This window comes from Hippocampus bargibanti, linkage group LG02 (assembly GCF_051943395.1).
Source record: "Hippocampus bargibanti isolate YZ-2025 linkage group LG02, ASM5194339v1, whole genome shotgun sequence".
In the NCBI taxonomy this organism is placed as follows: domain Eukaryota; kingdom Metazoa; phylum Chordata; class Actinopteri; order Syngnathiformes; family Syngnathidae; genus Hippocampus; species Hippocampus bargibanti.
The window spans coordinates 30,182,274-30,196,060 of record NC_142735.1 but is presented as its reverse complement, the minus strand read 5'-3'; the positions used below and the strand labels follow the sequence as shown (position 1 = coordinate 30,196,060).

At 42.9% G+C, this 13,787-nt stretch overlaps 1 protein-coding gene across 3 annotated transcripts in view; it reads left to right on the top strand.

Moving 5' to 3' along the window:
• The window catches only part of adam19a (ADAM metallopeptidase domain 19a), a 68,824-nt gene that overhangs the window by 24,078 nt on the left and 30,959 nt on the right, over window positions 1–13,787 (top strand). For all 3 annotated transcript variants that reach the window (XM_088990834.1, XM_088990831.1, XM_088990832.1), the window contains exons 3-4: window positions 2,517–2,593; window positions 11,472–11,553. In XM_088990834.1, coding sequence (XP_088846960.1) covers window positions 2,517–2,593; window positions 11,472–11,553 — 159 coding nt within the window. The remainder of the gene's footprint in view (window positions 1–2,516; window positions 2,594–11,471; window positions 11,554–13,787) is intronic.

The window sequence follows — 13,787 nt, the reverse complement described above, 5'->3', positions numbered from 1 at the left end:
AGGCCTTCAGTAGTGGTGCTATGTTTAAATCAATGACTATACAACCTTGACTGCAGCTACAGCTGCTAATGCAACTCATAAAAAGTGTGCCATAAAAGTAAAATATTTAGAAATGTTTTTCAGTGAGAGCCACACACGCACGTGATTTCAACAAAATGTGAGAATACAGTAAAGTCTGGTTATATCGATATCGGCTATATCGATAGTACTGCTTATTACGATACTATTTCTATGAACGCACGGAGAAAATTTACATGCCGCAGGATCGGATATATCGATAGTCCGGTTATATCGATATTTTTTCCGACTCCCGAAAATATCGATATAACGAGACTTTACTGTATATTATTTAAAATAACTTTGTGATAATACTCACCATTTATATGAATAGTTTTCCGTTCCTCATGATTGGTAACAAAAAAATCCAGCCAAACGAATGGAATGAAAGTCAACGTCTATAGGTGAAGCTACTGCTAGCTAGCCTGCACACTGCTCATTAGCTTGCATGCTTGATTTCTGCTGCCTCTTACAGATATTGATGGTAACGTTAGCATGGGGCTTGTCAAAATGCCACTGATATTGTTTCATTCATGGTAATAATAATAATAATAATAATAATAATAATAATAATAATAATAATAATAATAATAATAATAATCATCATCATAATAATAATAATTGGTTTCATTGCAAATTAGAATCACAGCAGAACTTTTTCTCTCCACAAAGGCGAATCCTCCATTTTTTTTTACTCGTCAGGCTTATTTAAAAGGGGGCGTTCACCTGTAAGCAACAGCCTTAGGTCAGGATCATCCAATAAAAATTGCGCTTTCCGCCATATGCAGCCCAAACAGGAAATGAACAGCGAAAAAACGAGAATATGTATTTAGTTTTATCAGCAAGCCAGATGCAATCATCAAAAGAGCCATAGGTTCCTGACACCTGGACTAGAGGGTAGCATTAGCCAGGAAATGATTTTCCTGTAAGAAAGAAGCCCTTGGTGTCGCCAATTCAAAATCGGATTGGTTCAAGCCACAGTTTGATCGACACTTATTTGATCCTATGGGGCCCGCAGAACTGATGATGAAGGCGTCCAGGAACATTCCTGACCCTGGTAACAAATAATGGCTGAAATGTGATTGGTTCAATGCTTAAAGGACAACCGACACCATTTTTTAATTTCCGAACTGACATCAGAAAAAGGTTTTATAGCATCGTTTGCATACTCGGCACGGCAGACAATCAGAAGCCTGTTTCGTGCTTCGGACTATACCGTGACTGTAAAGTGTACTTGAGCGTTTTGAAAGGCGCTTCGAAAGAGGAGTTCACGTGGCTTTTAGCAGACAACGCAACTCAAACATTGCATTGTGCACCATGACGACAAACGACAACTGGAGTAAAATCTTCAGCAAGGGATATTTTCCATCAATTAAGCAAGGGAGCATTTGTGGTTGTACTTGTATAAAAAATCCTTTATACTTTGCAACAATGTTTTTTATTTCGTGATTAGTTGTCTTATTGTGTTTCAAGTTGTGAAAATGGGGCAGGCAACTTTATGACCAGGCAGGAAACTTTTCAGAGTTGTCTGCCCTGGTGTCTGCTAACTTTTTGTCATGAGTTTGCACTGCTATATGCGATGGAATCTTTGTAAAATGCGCTCAGTAGAAGTAATTTGAAGTGATTTTACAAATTATGGACGCAACTTGTCCGGAGGCGTCGGTTGTCCTTTAAATATGAAAATACACATCTGGAAGTAGCACAACAAGGGAAAGAAAAGCAATGAAAGGAAGCTGAAATACAATTTGGAATTATGGACAAAAAGAATTCATGGACAAAATATCATTTACATCAGTCTGCGATTCAGATATTTTGAGACCAGCAGAGAAGGCCTCTCAGGCCCTGACGCTCCACCACTGATACTACTGCGTCAAATGTATACATGTCCTCAAAAATCTTGCCCGTCATTGGATTTTGTAAGTTCTTCGCCGTGCTTTGAAACTGGGTGAATATATTTATGCAGCTGTGTTGATTAGTTTTTTTCAGTAAGAGTTGAACACAGGAAGGAAATAATAAGGTTGGTGGGATGTGGAGGTAGGAGCACTCGAGGCTCATTCTCTAGCCCTCGGACTTCCTGAAAGCCTCCTACTCACAAGTGAATCCCCGGTTCACGTTCCTCTGTCCGTTATCCGTACCACTAGGGGAAATCAGACGCCTTTTTCTCCATCGCTTGGCCCAATTTCAAGAAGACATGAAAAGCATTTGTGTATTAGATGATTTTTATCACAATTAGTCACAATCACCCAAGGGAGGAATGGGAGATGCTGTCCGAGAAAATGTCTGAGAAGAGCTGACCCCTCCTTCAAAGTCCGAAAAGCCAAATAAAAGATCCCTTTTGAGCTGTCTTCAAACATCGGTCGGATTATAAGGGGTCAACTTGGGGGTGGGGGGGGGGGCTTCTGGCGAGCATCGTCCATGTCAAGTTGTGACTCCCCGAATGTGTCTTCTTAAACCGACAGGATGAACGTCCAATCAGAGGGGAAATTGCGCTCTCCTCCGCTGACCTCCAACTGCTTCTGCAAGTGGAACACAACCGGTGAGTAGTCACGCCACACTTGGGCGCCTCTTTTTTTTTCCTTCCTGAGCTTCTGCCCGCTTCCTGTCCTCACACTCAACCTTGAGTTGTTTGTTTCACCGCATTTGCTGCTTTGAGCCTCTCAAAAAGCACCAAGGTTTTAGTCGCTTTCAGTTTGATGTGTCAAAGGAGACATTTTATGCATATTTTTTTTTCTTCCCTCTTTCCCTTGTCAATTTAAGATCCCCGAGTGCTTTGGTGACGTGTGGGTTTGGCAAAAATAGCCCAAGGATCGACAACGCTCTCGTGTCAACGCACGATTCGGTTCACAAACGAAATCGGTGATGAGGCCGCTTTGGCATCAAAGCGACGGCCCCCATTGCTATGGTTAAAAAATAAAATGATTCTCTTGTTGATGGGTGTTTTTTCCCCTAAGCAACCATTTGCATTAATAATAAGAACAACAACAATAGTCATAATAATAATAATAATAATAATAATAAATGTTCTTTATAAGCACCTTTCAAAGCTCTCAAGGACACTTGACAATCACAAAGCACGGTCACAAATAAAATCACAGATAAAATCATAAATAAGACCAAGAGATAAAATGATACAGAGAATGCGATTTTAAATAGATGGGTTTTGAGAGCTGTCACGGTTTGCAAGGTGGAGCTGGCGGTTGTGGATCCCAAAAAGCAGGCAGGAGGGAGCAGCAGGTTGTATTTAAGAAATTGTATTAAACTAAAGTCAACAGGAACAAAATCTAAAACATCACAATCATCTGAAGAGTAAAAGTCTGCCAAGATGAAACAAACACATGCACAGCATAGAATGCATGCACAATGCACAATGCATACAATAACCTGACACTGAATGGTCGTGCCGGCAGTCCTTTTAACTGTCACTGATGAAGAACACCAACACCTGAGCAACAGACGGCGGGGCCGACAGCACTACCCGTTGGACGCCAACCAGAACGTGGCAGTCTGCCACTGATCAGGACGACCAGCACCTGTGCAGGTGCAGGCGGGGCCGACAGCGCCACCCGGTCACCAACCAGATCGTGACAAGAGCGGCTTAAACCCCTCTCCTCCATCATGCTGAGTCGGCAAGGGGGCACACAGAGGTGGAGGGAGGATGAGGATCTGAGGGAACGAGAGGGAACAGAAATTTGAAGAAGTTCAGATAGGTATGGGGGACAAGGTTATGGGTGGTTTTAAATTTATAAAGAAGTACAGTATTTTGGAGTCAATTCCAAGTTTGAACTGGAGCCAGTGGAGCTGTTAGAGGACGGGGGTGTTGTGGTGAAAGGAGAAATTTGTGAGGGAGAAGTGAATTGCAATAATCAATACGGGAAGTGACGAGACTGTGGACAAGGATAGCAGTGGAGTGAGGGTGAGAGACAGACGGAGACGATTGATATTCCATCAGTGAAATTAAGTTGATCAGGTTTTGTTATTTACTGGATATGGGAGTGGAAAGATAATGAGCTATCAAGGATGAAACCCAGGCTCTTGACCTGAAGGGACGTGGACATGGTTGAACTGTCAATAGTGAGGGAGAAACTATTGGCTTTGTGTCAGACGGATTGGGTACAGACAAGAAGTTCAGTTTTTTCGTTGTTGAGTTTGCGTCGGCTTTGCAGGAAAGGTGTAGCTGGGTGTCATCTGCAAAGCAATGAAAGTGTATACGAAATTTACGGAAAATATTGCCAAGGGGGAAAAGGTAGGTAATAAAGAGGCGGGGACCCAGGACAGAGCCTTGGGGCACACCAGACGACACAGAGGACGCCTGCGAAGTCAAGGAGTTGATTTGGATGAACTGAAAGCGGCCAGAGAGATAACAATGGAACCAGTAAAGGGGTGTGTGGGTGATACCAATGGAGGAAAGTCAATTGAGTAGGATGGGGTCAAAAATGGTGTCAAAAGGTACGGTGAGGTCAAGGAGGACGAGGATGCAGAGTTTGCTACCATAAGAAGGTCGTTTGTGATTTTCAGGGTAGCTGATTCTGTACTGTGGCGGAAACCAGACTGGAATTGTTCGTATAAATTGTGAGTGAGGTGAGAGTGAAGCTGAGAGCAAACAATGTTTTCAAGGATTTTGGAGATGAAAGGAAGATGATAACGGGGGCGTAAGTAATTGAAATCGTTGGGGTCTGATCCAGTTATTTTTAAGAATTGGGATGACAGCTGCAGTTTTGGGGGTGACAGGGACAATTCCAGTGGATAGCGAGGAGAAAATAATGGCTGAAATGAAAGGAAGAAGAGAGGGTAAGCAGGATTTGATCAGAACTGTGCTGAGGGGATCTAACTGACACCAAGAATTCTTGGATTTAGTGACGAGGTCTGATATTATTGAGGGATGAGGGAGTTCAAAAGAAGAAAATAGTTTACAAGGTGGAGGGAGCTTGGGGTAGGGGGGGTCAAAGGGGGCCTAAGTGTTGGTGGATTATCTTAATCTTTTCACTAAAAAATAAAAGCAGGGGGTTGCAGGTGTCAGAGGAATAAAAGTGGGGGGAAAGGATACGGGCGGTTGAATGATTTTGTTGTAAACAGAAAAGAGAGCTCACGTATTACTAGTACCAGAATAGATGAGTCGAGAGGAGTGTTGTGATTTTGTGTTTCAGATAGAGATAGTGGGAAAGTTGAGCTGTATACCTATCTTTGTGGCCAGTGAGACCAGTTTTCCGGTAGTCTTTCAAGCGTTTGTGCTTCAACCACTAGATGGACTTCCTAATACACTAATTATTTGGTTTTAATGCTTTGTGGGGACCGGAACATTCCCGCGACAAGTCTAAAGGTCGGATTTGAAATTATCTATCCATTTTCCAGACTGTTTCATCCTCATTGGGGTTGCAGGGGGTGCTGGAGCCTATCCCAGCCGTCGTCGGGCACTCAACCGGCGACATCCTGAATTGTTTGCCAGCCAATCGCAGGGCACAAGCAATAAAAGAGTGTGCCATTCATGTTTTTGGAATGTGGGAGGATAGCAGAGGACCTGGAAAAAACACACACACAGGCCTGGGGAGAACATGCAAACAGCTTTTCTCTCTGTTGTTAAGTTAAATACAGTGATACCTTGGTTTACGAACCCTTTGGCTTACAAATGTTTTGGTTTACGAACGTTAAATTGCTTAAAATTTTACCTTGGCATATCAACTTTTTTTTCGGGGTACTCACAGAGCGCCACAATGAGTGATGTGTCGTTCGCGAACGAACCCGATCTCCTAACAACAAAATCCTCTATTCGCCGCCACATGATTGGTCAAGAACGCAGGACTGAGTGGTGTGGGGGTTACAGACAGAGAGAGACAGAGAGAGAGACTGACACCGTTAAACATTAAAGAGACAGGCAGACGACAGAGAGAGAATGAGAAAATGGATAGAAAATTGTGACATTTGGACTCGTCAAAGTTGATAGTTCAAAGGCAGAGTGTAGACTGCTCGGTTAAAATATCTCATCAATCAGGCCCCACAAATAACCCGCAATGGCCAGCTGTACACTTGATGCAAAAAGCTATCAACCCAGCGAAACAGAACACAATTGATGAGGAACAAGGAAAAATTATCACAGAGAAAGCACCTACAAGGGATCATTCCTCAAGATGCTGATGGCACTCCATTCCATCAAGCCATCAACGACCATCGCAAAGGTAAATACAACGACTGTATTATACTGTACAGGTTATTTCTTTAATTATAATACCATAGCACATTTATTATACATAAAATAAGGTATATTTTGTGTAGTTTTGAGGCTTAGAAAATTAGGAAGTAGAAAATTATGTTTGATGGAGACCTGGGAATGGATTATTCTCATTGTAATGGTTTCCGATGGGAAATTAATTTTTGGGATACACACCTTTCACCTTACACACTCTGTCTGGGAACAAATTAAGTTTGTAAGCCAAGGTATCACTTTAGTAAAGAACACAATTTTGTCCATCAGTCCAATGTTATGCCTGCAATTCATGTCTTTGTGCCCCCCCATCTCTTGTCCCAAAACATTATTTTTCTCATAAAATGTATTTCATAATTATCGGTTATTAGAATTGTAATTTTTAAATATCAGAATTAGCATCATCATGAAAAACAAAAAAAACATGTTTCAATCGGTGCTTCCAATTTCGTCAGCAGTCAAAGCCAGCCAAGCGGGTGGATTTTTGCTGACATCGCAACAGGAAGCCAGAAAACGAGAGGGGGCTTGAAATTGCTCGCAGGTGAATGTCGACCCCATTAGCCTGAGCGTGATTTGTTCGACAAGCGGTTTTTCCCGCCAACCCGATGGATATGTAAGAAAGCTTGAATTGGGGAGGCTTCAAAGCAACATTGCGTCATATCTTTTTAAAACGAAGAATACGACTTTTGGAAGTGCAGAATACGATGAAATGAGAAGCACCGCGTCCGGCGCGCGGCAGTTGCTTGGAAACGGATTGACGCGTGTCGAGGTAAGCGGAGACAAAGTGGAAAGCTTTTCACAAGGTTGGCAACAAAACAAGGAAAACAAAAAAGTTGCCCTTCACCGAAGCTGATCGGCTTTGGTGTGGCTGGAGCAGGAGTGTCAAACTCTTTTTTTTGAGGGGGGGGGGGGGGGCAGGCCACATTGTCAGTACGGTTTCTACTCAGGGGCTGTTATGGATTTGAGAAAGCCTAATATGCATGACATACAGCACAGATGAAATTAATGTCCTCTCGGACCCAGCGTGCAAGGCACTTAAAATGTGGCTAAAAAAGACAGACAATTGACAACAGACAATAAATGTAATTTCTGTACAGTGTGATAGTGTCGTATGTAAAGTGACGTAGTGTAGTAATGCAAAAACAAACAAAAAAAAAGGCTAAAGTGAGGTCTTTCAGAAAAAAAAACAAAAAAAAATAGAGTTCCGGTTGATAGTACAGACTGTAGCGTGTACTCAGCGTTCAGTGAGTGTCGCAGTGGGAAGGAGCAGGGGGGGCAGGGCTGGGAGGGAGTTGAATCTCCTGATAGCCTGTTTCACGACATACTAGTAACACTCAGTACGATGCAGCGTTCAAAGAAGTTTCTAAAGTTTTTGATTCTCCAGCAAACTTTTCAAACCTTGCAACAGATGTCGATGCACAGACGTCTTGCAACAGATGAGTCATCTTCCTTCCCGGGGCGCCGTTCAGTGCCCAGTTCCAAAAGAAATCCACAGTTTTTAAACTTTTAAACTTGAACATTCACTTGACATGTTTGATGTGTTTTGTTTAATTTGCTTTCACAGGCTAAATAACATCAATTTGCTGCTGTGAAATGTCAAGTTCTTCACTGCGAGACGAATAAAGGCTAATCCAATCCAATGAACTCCATTTCAAGAACCGTAACCCCCATAACCAACTGTCACATATTTTCGGCATAACAAAATGACAAAATGATGGCAGTGGTGGGAATCTTGAAAATGAGATGACATTGACCGTAATGCCTTAATAATGTAATACCGTACAATACTATGGCTGTAAAGTGTCCTTGAGAGTTTTGAAAGGCGCTTATAAATGAAATGTATTATTATTATAAAATGATGTGGTGGGCCAGATTTGGCCCCTGGAGCTTGACTTTGACACATGTGGGCTCGAGGTTGTTGGCCCCTAAAAGATAAGCGCTCCTTTCAGGTTGTTGATGGCCACCCCCGACTGAAGAAAACAAGTCAATCGACGTTAGCGTTGCCGTGTGAACATCAAATCCTCTTTTCGCTTCATTTGGTTTTGTTGCCGTGTCCACATTTGATGTGCAGGTTGCTAAGCTACTCGGCAGGTGCTACCTGGACCTTTTCCACACATTTTTATTTTTGTTTTGAGGGGGGGTTCACTTGTGGGTAGGATGAGGTGAGGTGAGACAAGCGAAACACGTGTGGCTATGCTACATTTTATTTGAGGCTAACGTTGACCTGCTACGTTTGTTGTTGTCATTTTGTGCACCTCCTTGACTTTTACTGTTGACTTTGCGACAATCATTCCAACGCGATGACATCAAGAGTAAATGTCTGTCAAATGCGGTCTTCTCACTGCGATGTTTAGCCTTTATGCTAACCCGGATAGCTAATGAAACTAGCATCAGTGTAACGGTTGTTTGGTCTCACATTTCCTGAAATAAATGATCATGACAGTGGCATGAGGATTTTTGGAGTTGTTGAAGATCCTCAGAAGAAAGCCAAAGCTCTGCCAAGAGGGAAACAGCAGATAACAGATAACGCGCTGACTTAAGCGTAACGCATTGCCACCTGACGTGAGCGACCGCTGGGTATTTCAACTCCTACGAGAATCAGCCGGCGCTTTTATGGAGCGCCATCCGTCTGTTTTAGTAGCCCGCTTGTCTTCATTGATTTCTTTCTCAAACCCCAGGAAGTGATTTGTTTGAACTTGGCGTCAGCCCTGATTGTGTTTCCGCTTTGTAATTTCAAATCAGATAGGGTCTTTGTTCTTCTTACCGTAGTCTATTTCGGCAGCTCTGGGTGACATGGCTGTGATGATGACTGACAGCTGCGAGTCAACAGTGGCATGAAAAGCAACCCCCCCCCCCTCAAAAAAGCAAAATAAAAATAATGATGAGCCTTTGGTCCCGGGAAGGGAAGGTACTAGCTCGCAGGTGTCAAAGTAAAGGCTCCCGGGCCAAATCTGGCTCGCTACATCATTTTATTCGGCCCGCCAAAGCAAATCAAACTTGTGAAGTTCCATTCTCATCTATCGAGTTAGCTAGCGATCCAGCTAGCTAGTGATTGAGCTACCTAGCTCTCTCTCTATTCTGCTAGCTGTCTAATCCCTTACATCACAGGTGTCAAAGTGTAGGCCTGGGGGAATATCAGGCCCACCACATTATTTTATTCGGCCCGCCAAATCAAATCAGACTTGGGAAATTTCACGATGCTAGCTAACGTCCGAACCAAAATTTCAAATTGCCGTACGTAAACCACTATAACAGGCATTAGTTTTTATTTGAAATTTGAAAACTAGTTATTAATTCATTTGTTGTGTGTTCTGTATGTAATATGTGGAGGGGATTCCAATGGCTTCCCCAAATTTGTAACGGCCCCCGAAAGGAAATTGTAATTACAATGTGGGCCGCAGCAACAACAAAAAAAGACAAAACCAAAGTCTTATTTTTCAGTTATTTCAGCGTAACAGCTGGGGCCAACCCATTGGGATTTTTACTTGTATATTTTTGCAAACCAATTAATAAAGGCATCACACATCATTGTCAGCGATACTGTATATAGTACATTGACTGTTATGGTGGGTTGGGGGGGGTCGCCTAAACATTTAAAAATTAAAGAGGTGATGTCATTTAGATGCTTTTGAAGACTGTCCTTTGCAATTGGTTTCACTTTCCCATCAAGAAAGGGAGAAACAATATCCGCTTCATAATGGACCGATTTGTGCGGGTTAGTGGGTGGGTCACATTTGAATCTTTTACTTGAACACAAATAAAATCATTGAAAAGGAGCAGTGGTGAAGCAGGTTTTTTCTCCCCCCCCCCCCCCCCCCCCCCCCATGTCATCGTTTTGCTTCCTACGTTAAAGGAGCACTTGCGCCTTTGATTGCCTGCGGTGTGTAATTGCTTGCTCGCTCGCTTGTTTGCTGGCTGCAGACGGAGCACAGATGCTTGCTTGGCCTCTTTTTCCAGATGGCTCCTGGAGAAGCGCCAAATAAATACCGCGTGTGTGTGTAGTGACATCACTTACAACCAATCCATCGATTTCCTTTCTTTTCCTTTTTTTTAAATTCATGTTTCACTAAACAGTTGGCATGTGAACATTCAGGCGATGATTTTTTTTCATCTCAAAGGACAACCGACACCATTTTTTCGTTTCCTAAGTGACATCAGAAAAAAGTTTTATGGCATCTAAAATACCCAAAACACGCAGGCTGATATTTTTAGTCAAATGCAAAACACCAATAAAAATGCCTTAAAGTGTGCCAAAACTGCCACAAAATGAGCTCGAAAACTGGGGAGATTCAGAAAGTCCCGCCCCCTTATTCGTGACCTCACTATTGGTCACACACTGCCTTGTTCCAGAATCAAAACAATGGCTTCAGAGAGTTCAGATTCGGAGAAGATGCTTTCTTGTTAGTCAGTTATGAATATGATTCAAATAGTTCTGAAGAGGAAAGCATAAATGTTTGCAATCAATTAAAGAAGTCCTTCCGTATCAATTCCAGCCATCTGGACTCCAATGTAGCACCCAGAAAATGCACAAGATGGCGCTCAAGCTTCATTGGAAATGGGCTAATTTGTCCAATGGGAATTTGTGTCAACTTACAGCTTCTTTATGCGTGTTACCGCAATTGGTTGCGACACACAACGATTCATCATCGCGTTATTTATGTAGTTTTCCTAATTTCACGATCAACACTGTGTTCAGATGAAAAAAATTACCCAAAATGCATTGTGTGTCGCTTTCTCGGTCACGGGCGTTCCCTCTGTGATGTCACTTAGGCATCGTCATCAACTCGAAAAAAGGACTTCCTGAATATTCAACACAAGTCTTAAAACGTAAAATATAGCTCTATGCGGTGGAATCTTTGTAAAATGCGCTCAGTAGAAGTCATTTGAAGTGATTTTACACATTATGGACACAACTTGTCCAGAGGTGTCGGTTGTCCTTTAAGCTACAATGCATAACAAGAAGAAATCAGGAATTGTTGTTGCCATATGGCGTTGGTGGGGGGGCTTTCTTTGACCGGACCCCGCTCATGCGCACAAACCTTGGGCGGCGAGTTTTTTTTCAGGGACGGTCGAACACCATTGAATTTTGTAGACACGTGATGTGCGCTCCGTCAACATGGCCGCTCCGTCATTTTCAAGCCGAGCACCGTTAATTTTGGGACACAAACTGCAGCCTGTCTAGGTGTGTGACTCGATTCCTTCTGTTGTGTTCTTTCAGTGAGCTTTTGGGTCCAGACTTCACCGAGACCTACTACACGGACCAAGGGCAGCCGGTGACGGTGACCACAAGGAATTACACTGTAAGTCAAGCCTATTCATTCAAGATGGCGGTGAATCCGCAGATGGAGTGTGACATGAAACCTCTTCAGCTAGGGTATCATACTCATTTTTTTGCCGCGGGCCAGATTGTAGTTCCGGTTTCTTCTCGGAGGGGCCGTTAGGAATTTGGGGCAGCCATAAGAATGTTTTATCCTTTCCACATATGACATATCGAGCACACAACAAATTGATGAATGACTAGTTTTCAAATCTGAAGTCAAGAATAATGACTGTTATTGTGGTTGACATGGGACAATTTGAAATGTTTATACCGTATTTTCCGCACTATAAAGCGCACCTAAAAGCCTTTAATTTTTTTCAAAAGCTGACCGTGCGCCTTATAATCCGGTGCGCCGTATATATGGATCAATATATACGTAAGCAGCAGATATTCCATTTTCCCGCGTAGAAGAAGTAGTGCGCGGTGCATGCTGAGATATATACAACGTGGCATCAACAGAGCATTCAAAGCTAGACTGCTAACTGCGCGGCAGCGGTGGATGCATGAGGCTAAATGACGTTCACCAAGACGGGGAGACAGCGCCGGACGACATACGCCACTATCTGCCAGTGGATCGTAAATGCCTGGGCTGATAGGAAGGCAGGGATTGTCACTCAACTGCCAGACAACAACAGCGACACTGATTCCATGAATGACGACTTGGATGAGACGGAGCTGGCCGGGCGTGTTGGATGTCGCATTCGTCCAGCTGTTCAATTCGGACACGGAAGAAAAAGAATTATTTCCAGGGATTCGAACATGAGGAATGAGCCTCTACTGTACCGCTTAATAATCCGGTGCGCCGTACATATGGAAATATATATATACTATATAATATAATATATAAAATATGTCATTCATTGAAGGTGCGCCTTATAATGCGGTGTGCCTTACAGTGCGGAAAATACAATAATAATAATAATAATAATAATAATAATAATAATAATAATAATAATAATAATAAATTTCAGTTATAAGCGCCTTTCAAAACTCTCAAGGACACTTGCAAGCATCATAGAATTTGATTTGCTTTCGCGGGCCAAATAATATGATGTGTCGGGCCAGATTTGGCCCCTGGGGCCTTGACTTTGACACATGTGGTCTAATGGCTCCCCCAAATTCATCATTTGCTAAAATCTGAGGCAAAATTTTTAATTGTTGTATAAAAACCATCATAACAGTCATTCTTGACTTCAGATTTGAAAACTAGTTATTCATTAATTTGTTGTGCACTCTTGCTCTGTATGTTAAATGTGGAGGGGATTACACATTCGAATGGTTTCCCCAAATTCATAATGGCCCCCGGTAGGAAACCGTAACTACAATGTGCCCCCCCACAAAAAATGACTTTGACACCCTTGCCCCAGATGATGCTTGTTAAGTTGGCCGAAATTGAAGCGATGGCCCTCGTCACTTTGGGTTGCGTTCTCAGTAAGCATCTGCTGTCGCCTGCTTTCAAGATGCATCGCGGGCCCCCAAATGGAGCAGATAAGCGGCGCGTCCCTCCTAACTGCGAGTGATTGCGAGCTGAAAGTCGCTTCTCGGACCGTCTGCTCGCACGAATGACAAATAATACTACTACTACTACTACTACTACTACTACTACTACTACTACTACTACTACTACTACTACTACTACTACTAATAATAATAATAATAATAATAAATTTCATTTGTAAGCGCCTTTCAAAACTCTCAAGGTCACTTTACAGTCACTGGATCAGTTTTTCTGTGGGTGAGCAGCGGCAGCCACACGTGTCAGCGTTCACTGAACCCAGAATAACAATAAATAAATAAACAAGCTAGCTAGCTATGTAGCCACTAGATAGCTAATAGATAGCCAGATAGCTAGTTAACAGATAGCTAATAGATAGCCAGCTAACCAGCTAGCTAGTCAATAGATAGCCAGCCAGCCAGACAGACAGATAACTAATAGATAGCCAACCAGCCAGCCAGCCTGATAGCTAATACATAGCTAATAGATAGCCAATAGACACCCAATAGTATGACAACAAAAAGACACAGAGAGTCATTCATTGTTCAGCACTTGCTGTACCCTCTTCGTGACATGGAGCAGTTCGCGCGAATGGCTGCCGCTGCTCACCTGCACAAAAAAAAGTGTCCTTGAAAGTTTTGCACCCTGGCGATGGTTAATTGCCGCATGTCAGGCAGGAGGTGGGGTGCCGGTTCCACGCCACCCCCTCTCTCGCTGAC